At 41.3% G+C, this 23,419-nt stretch overlaps 1 protein-coding gene across 9 annotated transcripts in view; it reads left to right on the top strand.

Annotated features, from left to right (window-relative positions):
- The window catches only part of ARL15 (ARF like GTPase 15), a 338,161-nt gene that overhangs the window by 47,421 nt on the left and 267,321 nt on the right, over positions 1–23,419 (top strand). The window contains exons 2-3 of one of the 9 annotated variants that reach the window (XM_078852762.1): positions 7,543–7,704; positions 20,207–20,509. The exons of 5 other annotated variants lie outside the window; for them this stretch is intronic. In XM_078852762.1, the coding sequence (XP_078708888.1) occupies positions 20,507–20,509 (3 nt within the window). In that variant the 5' untranslated portion in view covers positions 7,543–7,704; positions 20,207–20,506. Of the gene's footprint in view, positions 1–7,542; positions 7,705–8,084; positions 8,210–20,206; positions 20,510–23,419 lie in introns of those variants that run through there. 3 more of the 9 variants (XM_078852763.1, XM_078852760.1, XM_078852764.1) reach the window with 3 other exon arrangements.

The raw sequence follows: 23,419 nt of genomic DNA, 5'->3' as shown, positions 1-23,419 counted from the left end.
ATGAGAAGGGTTCTGTTAATGGTGAGGTGAAATTCTCCATGAAGTATGTTGCCAGGAATATTGGAGTGTATTGAAAGTTGTGGAATGGTTCTCTAAATATTCTGCAGTGGTGGGGTGTGTGGGTGTGGTATTTTTTGTATTTTTTATTTATTTATTTATAGGACCAAATTCCAGTCATTACTTATGTTTCATTCAGACAATTCCCACTGACTTCGGTAACTTCCTTTTTAATTAAAATGTGGTGTAAGGATACTTACAGACTGGTTTCATGTAAATTAGTTTTGGCAGTTCAGTGGGATTTTTGCTTGCGCTTGGCTGACTGATATGGCCCTAAATCTTGTTAGAATTTGAATGTGTAGCATTAGAAAGCTTTTAAACTTTAAAAACATTCCTTTCTGTGGGAATCCCCCATTGCCCTCGGGGTCTCTCCCTGTGTCAGAAGAGGGTCAGATACTGGCCCCCTTCAAGGAACGTTATCTCCAATGCTAGAATTGTCTAAATAAGGCTGAGTCTTTATTTCTAAATCCTGCCAGTCCAGTGTGCTGGTAACAGAGTTAATAGATTTTTGTTGTTTATGAACTGCACTTGCAATTGGATTTAGGATCGCCTGATTCAGTGTGTATGTGCAACATGCATTTGCAGTCTCTGAGCAGAAGCTCCAAACTGACTTACACTGTGGATTTAATGTTTGTCAAGTTTTGTGTTTTGTACGAGAACAATTTAATGTTGACTGTCTTTCTTTTTACAATTAAATTTGATTAGAAGTTTAAGGGAAGGAAAAGAGAGGACTAGGAACGTCATGGTGCAAGAACACAACATCTTTCAGGGTGGTGTAACCATGGAAAGCATATTCAAAATATTGTGAACTTGAAACTATGCTTTAACATGCAAATTTGAGTACTCCAATCTAAGTGTGGCGGTATTTTGTTTAAAACAAGAATCAGCTGAGAGATCACATTGTGTGATGTGTGGTTTCATTTGTTTTTTATGTAGATGCACATCTATGAGTGTTAGAATGCATTAGTTTCTTAGAACTCTGTATTATAAGTTCTCTAAAGGCCAGAGAAGAGAATTTACGTTTTAAGAATTGTGACTTATTAGGGCAAAAATAGTTCACAGTGATCATGACATTAAACTAATACAGAAAAACATTCTGTGTTGGTGGGGTTAGTGGTTTTGGTTGTTTTGTTGTAGTTGATATATAGCAGTGCAGCTATGAAACAAGCATAAGGTTTGTTCTCAGTCAGACATCTATTTTAATGATCTTGGCAATTAGGAAGAGTTGTATAACTGATTTCATCTGTTAAATTCAGCCTATAGGAAAGCTAATTTTAACTGTACTTTTTGATGCTCTATTGTATATTTTAGGATTAGAAACATGAGGGCATTTCAGAGATTTTCATTGTCAGTTCCTCTATAAACCTTTTTACATTATTCCTTGAATACATATTTCTAGTGGCAAAATATGAAATGACTTCAATTCTAATACTCGGCATTTGGTCAGAAAATGACACATGGAATTGTTTCTGATTTCATTACATAATAAGCCAAAAAGCTACCTCGTTGCTGAGAAAATTAGACCCTGTGTATCCATCCAACTCCTTTCTGGACTATAAGGTTTTAACTTTCAAGAGTTTCACCTTTAACTTTCAGCAAGCATAAGCAAGACCACTCAGAGCTCAGGATTTACCTTCCTGCATTTCCACTAGTTTTCTCATATATCCACTAATGTGTAGATGAGAGGTCTTGTTTCCACTCCATGTGTTGCTCTACCAGTCACTAAAATTACTTTCTATTTTAGAAAAAAGAAAAGGACGACTTGTGGCACCTTAGAGACTAACAAATTTGCCGATACAGACTGACACGGCTCCTACTCTGAAACCTTTCTATTTTAGCTTGATCATGATTGATGCCTGCAGTTGATATACTGCTATGCTGGTTTAGAGAAGGCAGCTAAACTTGCTCACTGAGCTTTTACAGGATGTGTATCTAAATGTGCTCAAAGCCCCACCTGTCAGAAACTTCTCAGACTCAGTGTTGTCATTTACCTTTGAAGCTAGACACAAGCTGATTGGTAATAGGAAATGGCTAGTCCAGGGGTCGCCAACCTATGGCTCCAGAGCCACATGTGGCTCTTGAGAAGTTAATATGCAGCTCCTTGTTTTGGCACCAACTCCAGGGCTGGCGCTACAGGTGCCAACTTTCCAATGTGCTGGGGGGTGCTCACTGCTCAACCCCTGGCTCTGCCCCCACTCTATTCCTTCCCACCCCCTCCCCTGAGCCTTCAGTGCCCTCGCTCCTCCCCCCACAGCCTCCTGCATGCCATGAAACAGCTGATCAGTGGAGCTGCCGGTGGGTGGGAGGTGCTGGGGGCGGGAGGAGGAGCTGCTGACTTACTTCTGTGGCTCTTTGGCAATGTACACTGGTAAATTCTGGCTCCTTCTCAGACTCAGGTTGGCCACCCCAGGATAGTCATTCTAGCAACCCTTTTGTAATCAATAATTTGTTTCCCTATCTAGACATATTGGTAAAAGCAGTTTCTGGATGGACGGGAGCTAGGAAGAATAGAGGCGGAAACCTAGCTTTATTCCCAGCTCTGTCTTTGTCCTGTCTGTTGGGTGACCTTGGATAAGTCACTTCACTGCTGCAGCGTTTGGTGTTGCCCACCAGTTTGTCATTTCAGATGGAGCATTACCACGAAAGCACAGAGAGTAGTTGGTAGAACAGGGATATTGACCAGTTATACTTATATCTTCAATGTCTTTAAAAGCTCTGACCAACAAAATCAACTCGGATGGGTAAGGGTATGTTGTAACTAGCGGACCTATAAAATGTATTGTAAGCTCAGATGTAAAATGTGCAAGTTCACAAGATGTTAGTAACCTACAATTTTTGCCTACTTGGAAATTAACCATGAAAAATAGGGTGAGTTGTTTTTAATAAATGAATGTTCTAAGAAAGTGCAAGAGAACCAGTCAAAGAATCTGGATTAGTCCAAACAAAGAGAACCTGCTGATTATGATTCAAGGACTGTCGAAATCATGCTTGCTAAAAACAGAAGTTGTGGAACCAGAAGTTAATAGACCAAAATTAGTGTGATGGATATTAGGCCTAACTGGTGGACCAAACAATGAGGGGGATGAACTATTCCTGCTCATTTTTCCCCTTTTGCATTTCTTAAAAAGTGTCTTGTTTTGCTTTAAAAAAATAATAATAAAACAAAAAATCAGCTTTTCCATCTCACCTTATCTAGTCTCATCTCATCTTCCCTGACCCCAAGATAGAAGCAACCAGAGTGAAAGACTTTCTTCCCAGAGCAAGGTTGGCTGGCCTTGCTCTTGTTCAAATAACTTGTTTTTTTTCACTTGAGTTCTGAAAATCATCATGACATTGAGTCCTCAGCAAGTGAGTGGGGGATTGTTAATTGCCATCACCACAGACTCTGATAAGATCCTGTTTTGCCTCCCTCCCCTGTTACTTTCTTCTCTACTATTTCTTTCCTCCTTTCTCAGCTTTTCATCAAACCTGAAATTAACTACATTGCATCAGCACAGTAAGATGAGATGACCACAACCCTGCCCTGTCTAAGAAGAAAAGACACAACCAGATGCTACCCCAGTCCAGAAAGTGAACCAGGGTCCAAGCAACAGCTAAAATGTTAATTTGTGACTGACCAGCTGTCCTGTGTTCCAGATTCACCAACAAAAACCATTTTCGTGCTCCCCCCCCTTTCTGGCTTATCTCTCTTCCCTTTGTGTCTGTTAGAAACAGGAGAAGTGCATGCCCTTTACACATCAGGATGGAAAGTAAAACTAACCTGTTTCTTTTCATCAGAGAAAAGTTGCTCTGAAAATAAGAGGCTCGAACATTGTTCCTTCAAAATGAGAGAGACTTTAAAGGGTTTGATTTTGTTTTGTATAATCTTTCAGTTTCAATATAAATGCTTGTTTTCATTCCATGTTCTTTCTTGTGTTTGATCAATAAACTTTCAGGTTTTTTGAATGAATCCTTTTGGCTGTTTGCCAAGTAACTGAGTAAACTGAGTTGTCTGTTGGAAACGAACAAACAAACCCTGGACCTCTTTGTATCACTATTTTTATGCTGGAAAGTGGAAGCGTTTATAACACCCTTAACTGTTTTGACCCTTGAAATCAATACAATAAGTATGTCTTCACTGCAGAATTAACCCAAGTTATCTACACTCAGGTTTGCTCCTTTTTGAGTTAGCCTAGCTCAAGTGAGAGCAAGCAGCAGGAAGGGATTGTATTAGCCGTATAGAGTGACTGCATCTCCCACTGCCTTACTAGCTCAAGCATCAGCAGCAGCACTTAAGTTTTAACCCGTATCCCCAGACGGGTCGGCCGGTAGCTTGAGCTGAAGCACTACTTACTTAAGCTAGAGATTTTTGTGTATGGATGGGAGTCAGGTTAGGGACAACATTGAGGTATAACTTGAATGTTTCTGTGGAGACCGCTCCCATTGGCCGTGGTTCCCAGTCAATGGGAGCTGCAGAACCGGGGCTTGGGGCGGAGCAGAGGCAACATATGGAGCGAGGTACTGAAGGTTGCTGCTTCCCAGGAGCCAGGTAAGGAAACCTGCCTGAGCTCCAACAACTCTCTCCCTCTCCCTCCCTCCCTACCAAGAACCTGCGATGAGCTGCCCCCTCCCAAGTTTTAGTCAGTGGGCAGTAGTTTAGCTTTTCTTGTGCCATTCTCTCCTTTCTTTCTTCTTCAAAGTTGCAGATCTCTAAAACGTCTTTTTGAAATACAGTTTAACACACACAATATGGAAGACCTTAGCCAGGATTTTCCAAATACGTGCGGTGGCAGCTCTTCAGTCGTGATGAAGTTGATCATCTTCTGCCACGCTATTTTGGCTCATAATCAAAATATTTGATTTAAATAAATATGTAGAAAAATATGTCCCCCCACTTTTTCACAGTTTAACATTGTCAATTATTCAAAATATTTTGATTGAGTCAAAACCGTGTCTAAGGTGTTATGTGGTATGGGTTAAATGGTATTTTAAAGAGACACTTTAGAGGCCCACAATTTTTACATCAGCCATTTCATGAGTAAATGGAAAGGTGTGTTTTTCTTTTCTTTTTTTTTCCTTCTTAGAAATCAGGTTGAGGATACTTAGTAGCTATATGGTGTGAATTGCAGGATGTAAGTACTGGGGCCCTCCCTTCTTCAGCAGTAACTCTTGTAAAGCTTACACAAAGGGGACTACAATATATGGGACTGACTTTTTTTTTCTAAATGGTTAAACAGGATGTAGATATAAATAAAAATTCAATACAAACTCAGTTTGGAGGAGCTTTCTCACACAGATCTTCTAGTATGTAGAGAAAAGTTGTTGTTTCCTCTTGGAAATAGTTTCATTCATTAATTTCCGGACAGTACTTGGGAATTCATGAATTTCTCGAAAGACTGTTGCATGTTCTATAGAACAAATATTGCAGCCTTGTTTTACGTAATGATATTTAAAATATTGCCACTTATTAAAATGGAGTAGGGTGACCAGACGTCCTGATTTTATTGGGACAGTCCCGATATTTTGGGTCTTTTTCTTATATAGGCTCCTATCCCCCCACGCCTGTCCCGATTTTTCACACTTGCTATCTGGTCACCCTAAAATGGAGACTATGCTCTGTCATGTGGAATCAGGATTTTTAGTGCATTCATTGTACTGTCATTCCCAGGTGTTACTAGGTCATATTTGGTATGTTTTAACTCTTGAATTTAGCCTTTTCACTATGCACAGTCGGCCCTATTGCTAACTCTGAATGAAAATTAATTTCTAAAAAAAAAGTGCAAGAGGACCACAATAATTCATATACTATAGACACTTTAAAAATCAACAGATCAGTAAGCAAAAAATGCTAAGTTTGAACTCTAACAAAAAACAAGGGCACTGCTGTAGAATGATCACAGAAAATGGTGAGCAGGAAGATTGTCTTATGGTTAAGGCTCCGTGTTAGTCATGGATTCCTTGACTTTCCGTGACTGTGATTTCCGCAGTGGCCAGTGCGGTTGCCCCAGGAGCTGCTTGACCAGCTCAGGCAGCCTCTGGGACAGTTTCACTGGATGCTGCTGGAGCAGTCTCGCCTGCCCGCTGCTCCCCACCTCCCAGCAGCAGGAGTTGGGGTGGGGGGGGCCTCAGGGCTGGGGATTGGAGTGTGGGACAGTGCTTACCTGGGAGTGGCTCCCTGGAAGGCCGCCAGGAACTCCCCTCCCTCAGCTCCTAGCTCCTTGAGCTGCCTCCGCCTGCAGGCACCAACACCGCAGCTCCCATTTGCCGTGGTTCCTAGCCAATGGGAGCTGAAGAACCGGGACTTGAGGTGGAGCAGAGGCAACATATGGAGCTAGGAACTGAAGGTCGCCGCTTCCCAGGAGGAGGGTAGGGAAACCTGCCTGATCCCCGCCAACCCTACACCTCCCCAGTGCCTGTGCCGCCCCTCCACCCAAGTTTTAGTTGGGTATATAGGAAAAGTCATGGACAGGTCACGGGCTGTGAATTGTTTACAGCCCGGGACCTGTCCATGACTTTTACTAAAAATACTTGTGACTAAAACGTATCCTTACTTATGGTACAGACTTGCCATTCTTTCCATTTAAGGCCAATTATATAGGTCTCTCCTGGTCATCCAAAAATCCTCCCTTATCTGTTTGAACTCTTAAAGGGGTACTGTCAACTTAAAAAGTTCATTTTGTTTTTCTATGAGTAATAACTGAGTATTACTAAAGTAAAGGATTATAGATTAATGATTATGCATTTTTTCCATTTGAACTTCATGCATTTTACAGCAATCTGTGTATAACTGGTCAGTTTTTCCTGATCGTGTAGGCATTCTATGTAGCAATAAGGAAAGGATTTTAAGCCAGATATTTGGGACCGGGACTTGAGGGTAGGTGTAATATCTGAAACTTTAAAAAGCAAACAAACCAACCCCAACTGACTATGCTTTGATGGGAGATTTTTCCAATGTTTATGCAGGTAAGTGATTACCGTGTGCTAGATGGGGAGGTGAGGGAAATTTTTTTTCTGTCGAAGGCAGGTTCAATAGCCATGCTGTGTGTGGGCTATGTGGAGTAGGAGGGAGGAATCTTTCTGATTTCATCTTCATTCCACTGTTGTTCCAAAAAGGCTCGTTTTTGCAATTTTGACATTTCTGCAAATGTGAAGCTCGAAGTGATTTTGACTGGTTGTGTAATTCACTGGTGAGTGTGTGTGTGTGTGTGTGTTGGAGGCAATTCTTCATGTCAATACGCTGAAGATTATAAGTTGTTACAGGGCCAAGCTACAGAGCTGTGGCTTCTTAGCTCAAGCTGTAGCATTTCACGCTTTTAGCTCTGGAGGTTCCCAGTTCAATCCTTGGTGTGTCTGCCAAGATGGCGACTGTCAGAGTTGCACATCTAGCCTGCCAACTCCAGTTAACTCGGTCCCAGCAAACCTTTGCTAGTCTTTGTGAAGCCCTATAATGAAATGTGATGGTTCTATTTCAGAAGTCATAATGAATCTTTATTTGTATCGTCATAGCACCTAGGAGCCCTAGTCATAGATCAGGACATCGTTGGTGCTAGGTGCTGTATGCAAACAAAAAGATGGTCCCTGCCCCAAAGAGCTTACAGTTCAAGTATAAGATGAGACAGCAGATGGACACAGATGGAAGAACAAGGAATCAGCTTGATGTCTAATACGGTATAATTTGCACTTATTGGCAGCAGACTTCTGAGATAAGTAACTGTGTATTTGGACATATTTTCATGTTGCCTTTTTTATTTAAGAACTTGTTTTTACATATTAAGCTCCCAGAGGAGCAACATCTGGAGCTATATCTGGCCATCTCATCAGGCTCTCCCTCTCCCCCTCCCCCTCCCCTTCCCGACATGCATCTTTGATTTTCAAGTTTATTCTCCTTTAAGATCATTCTTCTTTTCTCACCCACCACCCCAAAATGGTGTTCTGTACAGTAGATTTGTTTGTTCTTTCTTCCTGGTTTTCTTCTCTCTTCCTGATAGCTAATCCTGGTTTCTCTGAATATTTTTCTCCCTTTTCCCTGGACCATGCTGCCTCAGCAGAAGTAAATTCTGCATCTAGTCAGGACTAGGTGATGATCATGTGAGGGATGGAACTCCTTCTTGAAAATTCAGACTGGCCCTTCTCCCTCACTGTTCTTTTTCATCTTGAAAATCAACCTTTTTTTGTAAGTGAATGTAATGGAATTGATTCTCTGACCCTGTGTTAAGTATGGCCAGTTTCCTGGCTGGCTGCGTGATTTAATGTGGTTGTGTCCTTCAGCCAAACCATAAAGTTCTCCACTTCTGAGGTGACAAAAATGTCCAAATGGAAAGAAAATAGCCCTTTCCCCAGGTTAAACAGTATTTTACCCAGGTTCATCCTGCTATTTCCCCTGAGACAGGGAAATGAAGGGAGTTTCCTTCAATCCTCTCTGAAAGCTCTGTCCTGGGATCCTTAAAAGGAGCGGGTTCACACATCAGGTCTTACACCTACACTGCTTCTCTTGTCTCCTGCAATTTCCTTCCCCTACTTTCACTGCACATCTCAATGTTTGTTCTATCAGTGCAGGTCGCACAAGCTGTCTCTTACTCAGTGAACAACTTAACCTTCTGCCAAGGGTCTGTCCTCTCCCATCTCTTCAGGCTTCCTTCTCCTAGGCCTTTTCAATCAGGAGAGCTATTCCATGCCGATCCTCTCATAGCAACCCTTTTTTCCTGGTGGAGTCTAAGCCATTGATTTTTGAGGAATTTAATCCTTCATTTGCAGGGAGGGGAAGGAAGATATTTTTAGCCCTTACAGATGTGAAGAGAACTTTCAAAATGTGAACCAATAATACAGAGCTGTTTTTCTCACCCTTCAAACAGAGGGCTCCAGTGGTGCTGCTGTTTTGCTAAAGCCATGAATTGTAGTAGAGACTGAAACTTCAATCACTGCGATTGAAGGAATACTGCTTCTCTCTCCCCCCTCCCCCCCAAAAAAAGAGAGACTGGGGGAACACAAGATGTAGCAATATGGTGCCTCCTCCCACCCAGGAGAACCACCCCTCTCTAGCAAGGAAGCTGTTGTGGGGGAAGAAAGCTGTTTCTCCATGGCTCAGGAGGTTATTAAGCTAACATCTGCTAGTCAGAGCCTACAAAAGACGGAGTCATTTTAGAACTTCAGCCGTGTCTTTTTTTTTTTAAAAGTATGCTATTGATAAAATATTTTTAAACTATAATCCAGTTCAGTAAAATGGTTAGGCATTCATGGATGGCCTCTGTCTTATAAAAACAGTCTGATTTGCACTGGGTATGGGTAATCAAATTAGTTGAGCATAACTGCCTTCTAAAAGATTGTCTAATACCAATTGAATTTAGAAAATTAAAGGAAGCCTGAAATTGGTTGGGTAGGAGTTTAATACCCACTGAATCTGCAGTTCTCTCAAGTAGAAATCTGAATCTTGCACAGAAATTATAGCTCCATGATCTGTATACTTGTTGACGGCATTAATGCATGTGGAAGAGGGTGAGTATAAATATAGGCCTGAATTCTTCAGTTTCATAAAATGAAATAAATTGAAAAATTCAAGCTAATGCATTTGGAAGGAATAATACCAAACTTCCGAGACACATTGTTGGGGTCTAAGCAACTATAACGGCTCAGAAGAAGGATCTGGTTGTCACTGTGCAAAAAGTCACAAAAACACTTCTTAACATGCAACAAAAACCAAAAGGCTTGTACATGTAAAAAATGATGTAAAATATCATGCTGTTATGTAAAAGAATGGTACACTGTACTTGTGACTGCATCCCAAAATATATATAATATAGTAGAAGAGGTATAGAGAAGAGTGGCAGAATTTTAGATGCATGGAAAGATTTCCATATGAGAAGAGAGACTGCAAAATTTGGGACTGATTAGAGGGGGACATGAATGGGATTGGGGTGAGAAATCAGAGGACTGTGGCCCTGTGCCTCAGTTTCCTATCTGTCAAATGAGGTTAATACCCCCTTATTTCATTGGAGTATGTGAAAACAAATTTAATGTTTGTCAGCACTGAGATACTTTGTGCCATAGAAAACCCCTTGAGGAAACTAATTTTTCTATCTTCAGAGCAGGGTTTGAATAGTGTGCAGTAAATAAGGCCTGGGGCTGCATATTGAACAGTGAAGATAGTAAGCAGCTATTCAGTATTTTATTTTAAGTGAGCACCATCCATCCTGTGCACTGACTGAGGCAGGGGTCCTGAGGAAATAATAGCAAAAATAACGAGGAGTCCTTGTGGCACCTTAGAGACCAACAAATTTATTTGGGCATCCGCTTTCGTGGGTTAGAACCCACTTCATCAGATGCATGGAGTGAAAATACAGGAGCAGGTATAAATACAAGAAAGGATGGGGGTTGCTTTACCAAGTGTGAGGTCAGTCTAATGAGATAAATCAATTAACCGCAGGATACCAAGGGAGGAAAAATAACTTCTGAAGTGGTAAGAGAGTGTCCCATTACAGACCATTGACAAGAAGGTGTGAATGACTGTATTGGGGAAATTAAGTTTAGGTTTTGTAATGACCCATAGTCATAGTCATAATAGTATCTGATGAGTGATGATATAACTTAACTGTCCTAATGCATGTGCACATGCATCAACCTTCATTCTGGCATTTCCCAACTTTGGAATGTTTGATTTTTCAACCTTAATGTGTTTTCACATTAGTTTTGTGTGTGTAATATTGTATATAAACAGCATGGTGAATTGTGTACCTATTAGTCTAAAAATATACAACAGACTAAGATTGATTTGTGTCTGAGGCTGCTCTACTCATGTCTGATACTACTGGAACTTTGTAAATGAGGAAGTTATCAAGTTAGACTTTTTTGGTGGCTGACAAAGTCTGGGATGGGTTTTTTCTAGTATTATTGATCTTGCTTAAATGTGATTGATAAAGCAGGTATTCAGATTTTACTATTGATCATTAATTAGTCAGAGGAATTGCTTTACTTAAGACATCTGGAAAAACTATTTTAGAAGGATGATTAAAGACAGAATGAGCATCCTAAGCAAAATCATTGAAAAAACCTAGCATCAGTCTTAATACAGTTAGAATTTCAGGTCTACTTGTGTATTTGAGTTCTGTCTAGCAGATAAGTTAGCATGCATCTGGTCTGTTAGCTCAGTGTTTCTCAGTTGGAGGGATGGGGCCAGTAGGGGGACTGGGTGAGAGTACACACTGGCTTGCTCCCACAAATGGAGAAATAAACACCCATCAGTACAATACTGGTGACTACGGAGACAACCTTGTTTCCTGCCTGCTGCTGCTAGTTTCATCTTCACTCTATTACCTCTGCCCATCTCACAACTCCAGTATTGTCAAATCCCAAAAAACCTGGAGTATTTTCAGGCCTTTCTTTGCAACTACGAAAGCTAGAAACTTCATTTAAAATAAATGTAAGCTGAGAGTCTCAGGTGATCACATAACTCCAGGATCTGGGGCTTTAAGAAAAACACTATTGTGAGACTTGCAATAAAATTGAGAGTTGGCAAAACTGCTGCTCTTTTCCCTTCCATCTACCTCACTGTTTGCTCTATGCTTTGCTATTTGGGTGACTGCTCCACCACTTTATTCCCTTGGAGATTAGTTTTGTGTGTTTTGTGAGGGGAGAGGCACACACTCCCACCTGTCAAGGCAACCCACAACCTGCCAAGTCAGCATCACCAGTTAGCAGCAACCCTCACCTAACACCACCAGCTGTGGGATCTTATAGGCACTCCAATCTAGCAATCATTTACAGCCAACAAAAGCTTATTCTTTGGAAATTGGTGGTTTAGGCCCTTCGCCTCCCCTAGATTTGTTGTGAAATTCCCTCTTCGTCACTGCAAACCTGAGTAAACATTTGATATATTCTAGGTCAGCTGGCACAAGCCAGCATATTACATTCTATAAAACATTCAGCTAAGAAAGTTAGGGAATTGAGGTGTTCTGTATGTAATTAAATTGGCTGAGACGTAGCATGGTGAGAGCATAGCATATAACAAAGCTCAGGCATCCAGTGTTCTCTGTTTCTCTGCCCAGGCCTTTAAGAGCTTAACAATAATCATCAGAGTCTGTGTGCAAACCTTGGCACTTTGCAGCACCACGTGTTAGGTGACTTGTGCCATAGCAGTTTGAGCCGCACATCTGTTCTCTAGGCTAGTTTTAAAGCACCACATTAAAGCTGCTACTGGGGAGAAAAGGGAACAAAAACATACAGGAAGTAGCATGGAAAATCCTAATCTTTCCTGTTTAGAGTAGCCAGAATGCTGGACTTGAAGCGGGCCTATTTTAGGGGCTGGATTTTTCAGCATATCCTGAGTACAAGGGAGTTTGATCAGTGTCCTGGCACTCTGAAATGAGGCTTTGTGGTCCCTCAGCATTCATTAATAGTCAGAACATGACATGGTATACATAGAAGCCCATGGCAACCTGGCCAATCAAAATGCCTGATGAAATCCTGCAGCTGCAGGAGGATGATTTAAATTAAGACAACATATAAAACTTCAATTGTCTGGTCTATTGGCCTTGTGCTGAATTGGGGAGGAGAAATGGAGTCAGGGAAAGGCAATGGGTGGGAGGAAGGAAGAAGGGAAATGGAGGCTTCCTTAGACTAGTAGTGGCCCCTCATGCTTTTATTCATGCTAGTGTCTCCCTTGTGAGTTTCTAAATAGATTCTTAAAACAACATTTTGAAAACTTTTGAAAGTTTTTGAAAACAACATTTAGAGAAAATATGTCCCCAGCATATTGTTTTGTTTTGATGATCTGTAGTTGCTTTTTTTACATAGTGAAATATGAACGTATATTAAAATCCAAAGCCTTTTAAACAACGATGAAAGTTGAACAGAAAATCAGGACTTGAAAGGTTTAAAAGCATGACCAATTTTCATGGGAAATTTCAATCTTTACAAAGCAGCTTTTTAACAATCTACTTACAAAGTACTCAAAGGTAAATATCTTAAGTACATAAGCAAAAGGAAACTGAGACTAATGTAGTATACAAGGTAGTTATGTACTACAGTGGCTGTTTTTTACTCCTATTTGGTGGGAACCCAAAAAACCCTATAAAATACTGGGTGGGGGGGAGAGGAGGAGTGGGGACAGGGGTAGAGGAGAGAACAGGTTAAAGAATATTTAGAGGAGTTTAATGCCTATTTTGCTTCAGTCTTAGCTCAAAAGGTTAATTGTGACCAGATGCATAACATGATTAATATTAACAGCAAGAGGGACAGAATACAACCCAGAATAGGGAAAGAACATTTAGAAGAAATAGATGTATTCAAGTTGGCAGTACCTCTGGAAATTCATCCTTGGATACTAAAGGAACTAGCGGAAGCTATCTCGTAATCATTAGTGATTATTTTTGAGAACTCTCGGAGAAAGGGTGTGGTTCCAGAGGACTGGAGAAGGGCAAATATAGCACTGGAACATATATGGAACAAATTATTAAACAATCAATTTGTAAGCACCTAGAGCAGGGGCGGGCAAACGATGTGACCCTTAGGCCAAAAAGGGTTTCCAAAATTATATGGAGGGCTGGTTAGGGGAGGCTGTGTCTCCCCAAACAGCCAGGTGTGGCCCGACCCCCACCTCCTATCTGACTCCCTCCACTTCTCACCCCCTGAAAGCCCCCCCCGGGACCCCTGCTCTATCCAACCCCCCTGTTCCCCGCCCTGTGGCCGCCCTGACCCCAGCCCCCAAACTCTTCTATCCAACTCCCCTGGCCCCCTTACCACGGTGCCTGGAGCACTGGTGGCTGACGACTCTACAGCTGCGCTGCCCAGAGCACCGGGTCAGGCCGCGGCTCTGCAACTGCACTGCCCGGCTGCCCAGAGCCTTGCGCCGGCGGCGTGGCATGGGGAGGCTGCGGGGGAGGCGGAACAGCATCGGCGGGGCTGAGAACTAGCCTCCTGGGCCAGGAGCTCAGGGACTGGGCAGGAGGGTCCCGCGGGCCGTAGTTTGCCCACCTCTGACCTAGAGGATAGCAGGGCTATAAGAAATAGCCAATATGGATGTATTAAGAACAAATCATGTCAAACCAACCTGATTTCCTTCTTTTATAGGGTTGCTGGTCTAATGAAGTGGGGAAGCAGTAGATGTGATATATCTTGGTTTTTAGTAGTGTTTTTGACAGTCACACATGAGATTCTATTAAGCAAATATGGTGTAGATGAAATTACTATGAGTGCACAAATGGTAGAAAGACTGTACTCAAAGTTGAGTTATCAATGGTTCACTGTCAAACTGGGATGGTATATCTAGTGGGTCCTCCAAGGGTCAGTCCTGGACCTGGTCCTAGTCAGTGTTCTTATTAATGACCCTGAGTGGAAAGTGCTTATAAAATTTGCAGATGACACCAAGCTAGGATGGGTTGCAAGCATTTTGGTGGACAGGATTAGAATTCAAAATGATCTTGATAAATTTGAGAATTGCTCAATCAACATACTCAGCGCTGGTGAGACCTTTCTGGGCACCACACTTTAGGAAAATTGTGGACAAACTGGAGAGAGTCCAGAGGAGGGCAACAAAAATGATGATAGGTTTAGAAAACCTGACCTATGAGGAAAGGTTAAAAAATTGGGCATGTTTAGTCTTGAGAAAAGAAGACTGAGGGAGGACCTGTTTACAGTCTTCAGATATGTTAATGGTTGTTAGAAAGAGGACTTTGCTCAATTGTTCTCTATGTTCACTGAAGGTAGAATAAGAAGCAATGTAGCAAGGGAATTTTAAGGTTAGATATTAAGAAATATTTTAATTATAAGGGTAGTTAAACTCTGGAAGGGAAATCCAAGGGAAATTGTGGATTCCCCATCATTGGAGGTTTTCAAAGAACAGGTTGGAGAAACAGCTGTCAGGGATGGTGTAGGTTTACTTGTAGGTTTACCTCAGTGCATGGGCTGGATGACTTTGAGGTTTCTTTCAGCTCTGCTTTTATATGATTCTATGAAAAGGGGCAAGTGGATAAGTAGAAACGGAGAGGTGGTATTTATACTGATGTATATTGGCTATGACAGAGGTTCTCAAGCTGTGGTCTGCGGACCACTTCCATGGATAGTTCCCTCTAAAGTGCATGCCTGGGCAGCTGCACATGAGAGAATGAAGGGTCAATCATCTAATTAGTGGAGCCGTGCAGGTGTGGCTCCACTAATTAGGTGCCCGAACCCTGGAGAAGATGCACATGTAAGGTGAGATGGTGGCCTTGTGGGGGGGAATAGGAGGTAGGTGGGAAGGGGCAGTGGGGTAAGAAGAGGGGGTAGAGGGAATTTGGGATGTGCAGAGCTGTGGTGGCCAGAGAAAGAGGTGGCTTTCCCCAGGTCCAGGGCTACAGCTGCCGGGGACAGATGTTCCTCCTTCGCAGCCCCAGCTGCTGCAGTGGGGGAGTGAGGGAGAGACTGCCCTTCTTCCCAGCCCCAGCTCAGGGGCTACCGCAGCGGGGGAGAAAGGGCACATCCATCGCATTAGAAAGGTAAGACTACTGATTATTAAAATATGAGTATTGTGCTTTTATTTGTAGAACAAAAAAAAAGGTATTAAGCTATGGATATCATGGCTTGCTTGGTTGGTTAGATTTAGAAGACTGCTGTTCCCAAATGGGCTGTTAAGTGACTAGCAGAGGGAGGATTTTGATTCTGAATGTACCCTTTTGAGGGTGGCCTATGAGGAGCTAAAAATTGTGTTTATATATATATATATATATATATATATATATATATATATATATTGAAACAGATTAAAAGGATAATAGAGAAATTGTAGCATGGAGCAGTGGATTCATACAGTTAATAACCAGCTGATAGTAATTGTACTGAGCATTTGGAAACTGTATTACAATGCCTCACATGGGGTGAGATAATATAAAGTTTAATAATGGGCAGAGTTAGATCACCTCCATTCATCTATGACTAATTCAGTTTGTGTGAGAGACTTCCCTGTTTGCCATCTGTTCTCAAGTTGTTGAATACTTTTTTTTATATTATGGAAAGTCTGGGTTGGATTTTTCAAAGGTATGCTCAAGGAACCCTGCAGACTTAGAATGATTTATGTTTAGAATTTCTATGCAACCCCTCAAAAATCTGTACGTAATAGCACAAAGCGTCTTTAGTTTTTATAGACATTTCAGAATCCTGCAAACTCTCATGTCCCAGATTCCAACTGCATTGTGGGACATGCTTATTAGTTGACTACAATCTGTGAAATATCAACTCCTAAGGAAATTGTTGGATTAATGACTTTTTTTAATACAGCCCCTTTAATCCAAAGTACTTTGTATACACTACTGTAGCTTTTTAAAATCAATTTATATATAATGATGCTGTCCCTAGCCCCTGTTTGCCAGAAGCTGGGAATGAGTAAGAGGGAATGGATCACTTGATTACCTGTTCTGTTCATTCCCTCTGGGGCACCTGGCATTGGCCACTGTTGGAAGACAGGATATTGGGCTAGATGGCCCTTTGGTCTGACCCAGCATGGCCGTTCTTATAGTCTTATAAGTATTAAGTTATCCATTGCTAAAATGCAGTAATCTCATTACACAGCATACATTGTTTTTTAGTAAACCTCTCTGGTTTACTCATGTCAGATGACTTGAGGAAATCTCACCTTTGCTTTGCTGTGGCACTGCTCAATTTCAATTGAAATGTACATTTTACTGTCTGCTTTAGTCAATTTCATCTGCTAACAGAATGGTCCTATTATCATGCTCCATGTCACAACACATCTGCTTCCTGTTTTCTCTGATGTAGATGTATCTATTTTTTGTTTATTCTACACATGAGGTAAGAATTTCATGACCTTTAGAGTCACGTTTATGATTTTCCATTGATTAAAAAAACAAACAAACTTAGGTCTAGAAGCCTAAATACCTTGAAGTTTTGGGGTCCAATCCTGTTTTGATTATTTTTAATTAATCCAGGATTAAATTCTAGGAAACTTCTTTCTGATGTCAGTGGGATCAGGACTGGGCCCTTGGACTGCTGGACCTTTTAATGATTATTTTATTATATATTTGATGATTAATCTGATTCTTCATAAGGGTTATTAAACATTTAATAGTTTAATGCAGTATTACTTTAAAGACTTCTTCATAAAAGTTTAGAATACATTGCAGAATTGTTGGTCCAAAGGAGTAAGTCTTCCTGAAAGCAGCATTTAGAAGGGTGTCAATTTAAGAATCATCCTTCTATCTGAAAACTACTTGCTATTTATTAAGTAACATGCAAGATTACAGGAATTGAAAGATTATGAAGGAAAATGTTATCTCTAGTTTTAAGCTTTATTCTCAGCATTTGCTTTTGTTTGTGACCGGACTGGATGCATAGTTTTACTTCAGGTTTTTTGTCCTAATAAGCCATATAAAATTATTAACCTTTAACTTTTTATTTCAGTGTAGACAGAGTGAAGAGTAATTACTATGCTAATCATTTTATGTGATCATCTTGGTTGAGCATCTTGCTAGGCTAAATAAACTTAATTCCTGTAATTTTACTGTGAAAATGAGTCTTATACATTTTTATCATGATCCGTGTTGCCCATTTAGGAAGACTTAAAAATTAACAGTTCAAGAAAATAACTGCAGAATCAGAACTTTATTAGTGAAAAGCTAGTTAAGAACAAAACACAACAAAAAAAGACCCTGCTTGCGTGTACGCTCCATGCCAAATGATTTTATTTAAATTGACTGGAGAATATTACCGTACAAGCTTCCTGTGCAGGTCAAGCGCTCGCTCTCTTGCTTTCTGATAAGCCCTTTGTAGATAAGTAACAGGCTACTGGGTTGGGGAAAGTGGTTGATATTTGCAGGGTTTTTTAAAATTCCTTTAATATCCTCAAATAGCTTACATACAATCAACCTGCAAATTTTGTCCTTACTATTGTTGCAATTACCACCAATCTTTTAGAAGTTAAAAAGCAAGTTTATTTCCCCCTGTCGCCTGTTCACTTACACTGTGCATTCAACATATTTTGTGGATAGTCCATTTCAGTGACCTTGATTCTGCATGCTCTCTGCAGGGGAGTGTTAATCTATTGCAGATATGAAACTGAAAGTAGACTGGAATTGCAAGGTGGCGGGCTGTAGTGGAAGGGAGGATCGGAACATATTTGGTGGTTGCCCTCAGGCCAGCCCAAAGAATGAGTACCCAACTGGAGCAGAAATTCCTGTTAAAACATTTTAAAAGGAATTGAGAAATAGGCTGTATTAAGAGTGCTCTGTCACAAGTTAGATTTCAAGTTGTTAGGCTTGGTGAAAAGAACTAAACTATAGTATAATATACATTCTGTGAAATGTCTGGCTCAAATTTTGCCCTAAATGATTTCTTGTAATCCACCCTAAAAATATGCATTTGATACTGTTTAAAATAGTACCTAAATGTGTGCAATTTTTTGAAATTTATGCAGTTGTATGGAGGACCACTAGAGGGTGTATTTTAATCTCCCATAATAATGAAGAGCATTTAAAAGCATGAATGCTTTGTAAAACAAGTGATTTGCTCCTAGCGGCTTTTAATTCACTGTCCGTGATTCAGTATAACATTTACATAGTATATTTAGAAAATTATGCAAACCACAAAAATATATAGAGGGCAAAATATATGTATTCTTTGGCTGAGAAGTTTGAATGTGGAGCTAACTATCATGGTATTAGAAACATCTGCAGCAAGATTGCTGAATAACCATTGAAGTAGCCGTGTAATACTCCTTACAGGAGCACTCATTCTGATCCTGACTTGGGGGGTGAGGGGACACCAGATTTTTCAGAACTAAAAGCCAGGCCACCTGCCATGGTGAGGGGGATAGCAGGATGGAAATCTGGCATGCTGGTGTGTGGCAGCAGGGAGGGTTTGGGTGCAAGTCAGGGGAGTGACACGGAAGGAGTTTGGAAGCTGACAGACTGGAAGGTGGGGGAAGAAAAAAGAGTTGGTCTTCCCTTATCCTTCCCAGCACTTTCTTTCCTTCAGAATGAAAATTTGGGATGCAGTTCAACAAAGGGTTGGCTGAGAGCCAGTTGAGTTGTGTGGAGCAGTGGCACAGGGGAAAACCTGGCTACTGAGGATAGAGGAAGCTTGGAGGAAGCAGGCACAGGGCCTAGAAATGTGTGTGTTGAGGAGATTGGACACAGCCGGAATCTGTGGGTTGAGACTGAGGGAGGAGTCATGAAAAGCGGAGTTAAGGAAGAATATAGTGAAGAGTAGCTGGGAATGGGAACGTTGGAGGTAGACTGGCTACTGGGAGGCAAGATAGCAGCAAGATGTCTGGGACATCCAGGAGTGGTTTGGGGAATTCTGCAGGAGGAAAGAATTGGGGGTAAGAAGGAGTTAGAGGAGTTTGGAACAGTGGGGCACTTCTTGGAGGTAGGTGTCAGAAGGTGAATTCAGTGTGACCTGAGAGGTTGTTGCAGTTGGAGACTAAGAAGATAAAATGGGAACACACAGCTGACCATACTTCCTGTTACAGGCTGAGTAAAAGCCAAGAAAACCTCTAGGTTTTGCTAACCTGGCTGTGAGCTTGGTGCAGATGCTTAAAACAGAGAGGTGGTCACCCTACCTCTGCTGTGCTGCTGCTGGTGCTTCACAAGGAGAATTGGGGGGTACTTATAGACTGGTTCCTTAGTTGAATCCCCCCTACCTTACATGTGAGGGTGGGGAGGGCTCTGGGGGCCCCTCACCCTATGGTCTGTCTGCATGGCTCTTCTCTAGCCAAAACATCCTGTTCCCCACTGCTCTACCACTATTGCTCTCCTGCAGGAATAGTGGAACCTTTGTTTAATCGTCTGATTCTGCTTAAGGGGACCTTGTGCTCCACATAGACAGTAGAGGGGCACTGTTCCTCTATAACATTTCCATAGGGGCTAGGAACATAGGAATTGCCATACTGTATCAGATCAATAGTTTATCTAGTCCAACGTTCAGTCTCCGACAGTGGCCAGCAGTAGATGCTTCAGAGGAAGGTGCAAAAACCCCTGTGGTAAGCAGATATAGGATAATCTGTCCCGTCCCCCCCCCCCCCCCATGATGGTCCCAATCATTTAGGATTTGTCTTCATCCCAGCAAATACTTTGTATGAATTATTAGAACTCTGGATAGTCTTGTTATCCATATTAAAACCCAATCTGTCTTTGAATATTGCTATCATTGGGCCCTTGAGAGCCAAATTCTAAACTGTTTCTTTCTTCAGGTGTTGCGGTGCTAAATCTGAGGAAAAAATTCTGCCTGTGAAGGTCAGGAACTACAAAGGAGTTCATTACTACTCCTGATACCCTGACACTTCCTCTTGGATCTGTTCTCAAATATATGAGTGAACAAAAAAGGCTGTATTGAAATCCAGCAGTTGTCGCAAACAAGAATTGCTTTGAGTTGAAAAATATTCAAGGGAAAAACAAGATTCTTAACGCCTTAAAACTTGAGCTCGAAGGAGAGGAAGCACTGAACTTCAGGGATTGAGAACTACAAAATTTCAAATTAGCACTGAAATACTATGGTAAGGGTCATATAAACACCTTCATAAATTAATTGACTGACCATCTTCTGATCTTCAGCAGCCATAAAGTCCTCCTGTGCACAACTTTACCTGCAGGGTGGTGGTATTTTTTTCAAACCGTCCATATTTGTATTATTCTGTATGTATCTGAAATTAATTTAATTTGTCATTGTGCTGCCAATGCCTTGAAATACATCTTGAATATGACAATCTTTTATACTTGTTGTTTCAACTAACTAATTTAGTTTTAACATGAAAACTTTATTGTCTTGAATTAATTATTTAGAGGAGGAAGTGGACATTATTTAATGTGGGTCCCAATGTCTACTCCTGGGCCAGCCAATTACTGACTTGGAACAGCAGTTAATGAAAACCTTGTTTACTATTTCTTAAAAATCACCTGCAAGCAAGTTTTAAAAAATTATCCTACATCCTTTTTTGCTCTTTTATATAATAGTATAAAGAAGGTATGAGAGATTTAACTTGTGATTTTCACATTTTGAAAGATCATGAATGATAAATTCAGTCTTTTCTGGTTTTGAGGGAGACCTCTGGAAGGCCTCAAAGACGTTTAACGCAAAATCTATAAATAAAGGGGAATGGGGATGAGGGCATCAAATCTTAAAGATTTTCCTTATCCAAAATGCTATTTGGTTACTGAACTTAAATAGGGATTAATAAAAACGCCTTCCCATGGTTGCACCGGTGCACAAGAGTTTAAACAGTTTGACTAAAGTCCTGTCTCAGCTCAATTTCTCTATTTTGGTTCTTGTGGGGTGTCATGTTCTCCATTTATCATAGTTTTCTAACTCTCACACGAGCTGAATTTACAAAGTAAAAAAATAATTGGGAGGAAAATATCCAAGAAACACTAAGAGTATAACTATGTTTCAGTTTAATTTAAATATATTTTAAATCCAGATAATGAAATAAGTGAGATTTTTCTTTTCTTTTAATAAACTGGGTAAAGGGGGTTCTGTGACTTCATTTAGTGGAGGACGAGGTGGTAATGTTGTCCTCATCTGGTTGCTGTGGATCAATAACTGTTTCCTGCTTTCAACATTTATCATCACTTGCAGGTGAAGTCACTCATTGGGTAAAATGGTACTGGGGTGGGGAGTTAATGAGAGGAGAGCTAGTACCAAAGATGTGACCAGTGTTCAGAATGATTTGAAAAAAGTATATGTGGGGGTGTCTCATCACCCTTCCATCTGCCCAACCCCCACCCAGCAATTAATTGTGCGTTCCAACCCCCACATCAGTTCTGCCCCGGCCAGCCTTGCATTTGCAGCTCCTGAGGTTCTTCAGCCCTCTCCCCGGCGTGCGTGTGTGTGTGCTTCAAAGGGGTCCCTCCCCTGTCCTTGGGTGTTGCAGAGTGGGAAGGGGGAAGGAGCAAAGGAATGGTCTGTTTCTCACAGGAGGGGGATGTGGAAGGAAAGAGCAGACCTGCTCAGCATGGCTCAGCATTTCGTCCTCCCAATCCCTTCCTGTGAGACTGGTGTCATGTTACTGGGGAGAGGGGTGAGCTCTTCCTGTATAAGCCCTGATTGCTTCCTGGGGAAGAGTACCCAAGCAAGTGGGGAAAGCAACCAATCGGAGGGGTGTTTCCCCCAGGCAGTGCTAAAAATGTGCGGCCCTTCCCTAGCAACCCAGCTCACTTCTCAGAAATATTTATTTTATGGGTCTCTGACCTGTTTTGACCTAGAGCACTTAGCACTGCTGTAGCCCAAATCCTTCACAAGACTTTCTGTAGAGCAATATAGATATCCCTTATTTCCAAAGGATCCATCTGTAATGGCTGCCGTTGTGCTGATTTGCTCTTGCTGTTTGCAGGTGGATCAAATCTCTCTTCCTCTTTTTGTGAAGCATCTGAATGCTTAGCTTCAATGTATTTTCCCCCTCACAGTTGAGTAGAGTAGTCAAATATCTAGGTACTTATAAAAAGAACAGGAGTACTTGTGGCACCTTAGAGACTAACAAATTTATTAGCGCATAAAGCTTTCGTGGGCTACCACCCACTTCATCAGATGCATAGAATGGAACATATAGTAAGAAGATCCATCTATCTATGCATCCATCCATCCATCCGAGAGGTGGAAGTTGCCATACAAACTGTAAGAGGCTACTTAATTAAGATGAGCTATTATCAACAGGAGAAAAAAACGTTTGTAGTGATAATCAATGGCCCATTTAAACAGTTGACAAGGTGTGAGGATACTTAACATGGGGAAATGGATTCAATATGTGTAATGACTCAGCCACTCCCAGTCTCTCTTCAAACCCAAGTTAATAGTATCTAGTTTGCATATTAATTCAAGCTCAGCAGTTTCTTGCTGGAGACTGGACAGTCTCTACGAAAAAGAATAAATGGACACAAATCTGACCTCAGGAATGATAACATTCAAAAACTGGTAGGAGAACACTTCAACCTCTCTGGCTACTCAGTAAAAGATTTAAGGGTGGCAATTTTGCAAGAGAAAAGCTGGAAAAACAGACTCCAGTGAGAAACTGCTGAGCTTGAATTAACAGGCAAACTAGATACCATTAACTTGGGTTTGAACAGAGACTGGGAGTGGCTGGATCATTACAGGTTTCAGAGTAACAGCCGTGTTAGTCTGTATTCGCAAAAAGAAAAGGAGTACTAGTGGCACCTTAGAAACTAACCAATTTATTTGAGCATGAGCTTTCGTGAGCTACAGCTCACTTCATCGGGTGCATTCAGTGGAAAATATAGTGAGGAGATTTATGTACACACAGAACATGGAAAAAATGGGTGTTCTCATACACACTGTAAGGAGAGTGATCACTTAAGATGAGCTATTACCAGCAGGAGAGCAGGGAGGTGGGGGGAGAGAAAACCTTTTGTAGTGATGATCAAGGTGGGCCATTTCCAGCAGTTAAAAGGAACAT

This window comes from Lepidochelys kempii, chromosome 5 (genome assembly GCF_965140285.1).
Source record: "Lepidochelys kempii isolate rLepKem1 chromosome 5, rLepKem1.hap1, whole genome shotgun sequence".
Taxonomy (NCBI): Eukaryota; Metazoa; Chordata; order Testudines; family Cheloniidae; genus Lepidochelys; species Lepidochelys kempii.
Note: the sequence above shows the minus strand (reverse complement) of the source record. Positions and strands in the feature narration are given on the sequence as shown.